We start from the raw sequence: 1,417 nt of genomic DNA, 5'->3' as shown, positions 1-1,417 counted from the left end.
GATTGTATTACCTCGTTGCTAAGATTAACAAAATAGCGCTGACCGCGTAGAACTGCGTGTCATCTGATAGATACCAACTCCATAACATGCACTGAAAAAAGAATACATAAATTAGAAAGACAAATTACACCAAATATCTATGAAAACTCAAGCTGGAACAATTCTAGTAATTTCTAAGGTAGTTATTGAAAAGTATAGATGTGTAATACTCTTTTTATTAGTGTTTTTGTGGTCTGTGGGTGTGGTGACCAGGGTACCACCCAAGTGGGGAAACCAGTCCTAAAGGGGAAGTCAATAAAGTTATTTTATTTGATGGATATCCAAGTTCCGATGTTCCTTACCATCTGTTCGACAGGGAAAAGAGTGTTGATATAGAGAAGGTTCCTCCACCAGAACTGAGGACAGGTCTCGTGGTCGGGCGCCGGCGGCTCGAACACAGCGTTGTGCGCGAACCACTTCATCGTCACCTCCACCACGCCCAGCATGAACAGGTAGGGGGCAGTCAATCTGCACAATGCGACAAATTGACAGAATTCAATGAAAACAATAAGAACGGTGAATAATCTAGTTTCTAGATATATTTTATCTGTGTTACTAAAGGTTTTTTTTAATAAAAACTATTGGAGACCTTCCCATCAATCCAATTATGTAAGTACTAGCTTCCTAAGTACTAGCGACTACGTCCGCGTGAAATTAAAAAATAACAAAAGGGAGTTGTCTATGTGTTCCTTCAGACTATCCTCTACATCTATACCAAATTTCATCGAAATCCGTTCAGCAGTTTAGGCTACAAACTCTAACAAACATCCATCCATCTAAACTTTCGCATTTATAATATTAGTATGACTTTTGAAAGTAAGATACCCTAGAATACATTTAAAGAAAAGTAATTGTAGTCAAAGAATCAAGAATAATTTGAATTTCATGAAATGTTTCAATATGTACAAACCTGGCAAATCTGTATCCAATGAGGCCGAAGAACTGTATGACTCCGGAGGTGAGCGTGCGGCGACCCTTCGTCAGCAGCTCCAGCTTGCCCTTCGCACTCGTGCGGAAGTACAGGAACGACACCAGCATGCCACTGGTCAGACATTTTATATTTATTACTAGCTTTAGCCCGAGACTACGTCCTCTTGGAATAACAACAAAATAAATAGCTTGTGTGTGTTTTCCAGATTAACCTCTATGTTTATGCCAAATTTCATCAAAATCCGTTCAACAGTTTAGGCTATAAACTCTAACAAACATCTATAAATCTGAACTGTAGCAACATAGCAATTTATTTTGTTATGAATCGCAATAAAAATAAAGTAAGGTAAAGTTGAAATGTCCTATTACCCGAGACAGAAGAAAGTGTCAACGCTGTAAACAGCGCTGATGATGAGCTGGAACCAGAAACTCTTCTCGAGGATGGCGC

At 39.1% G+C, this 1,417-nt stretch overlaps 1 protein-coding gene across 1 annotated transcript; it reads right to left on the bottom strand.

The window, feature by feature from the left end:
• Positions 1–7: 7 nt before the first annotated feature.
• On the bottom strand, positions 8–1,411 carry LOC106109659 (nose resistant to fluoxetine protein 6-like). The gene is made up of 4 exons (XM_013291280.1): positions 1,339–1,411; positions 950–1,081; positions 342–507; positions 8–91 (listed from the first exon to the last, which is right to left on the bottom strand). The coding sequence occupies exons 2-4, from the start codon at positions 1,075–1,077 to the stop codon at positions 8–10; spliced, it is 378 nt and encodes a 125-aa protein (XP_013146734.1). The 5' UTR covers positions 1,078–1,081; positions 1,339–1,411.
• Between the last annotated feature and the right edge of the window lie 6 nt (positions 1,412–1,417).

Source organism: Papilio polytes, unplaced genomic scaffold, assembly GCF_000836215.1.
Source record: "Papilio polytes unplaced genomic scaffold, Ppol_1.0 DF824445.1, whole genome shotgun sequence".
Classification (NCBI taxonomy): Eukaryota; Metazoa; Arthropoda; class Insecta; order Lepidoptera; family Papilionidae; genus Papilio; species Papilio polytes.
This window is presented reverse-complemented; position numbering and strand designations above follow the sequence as displayed.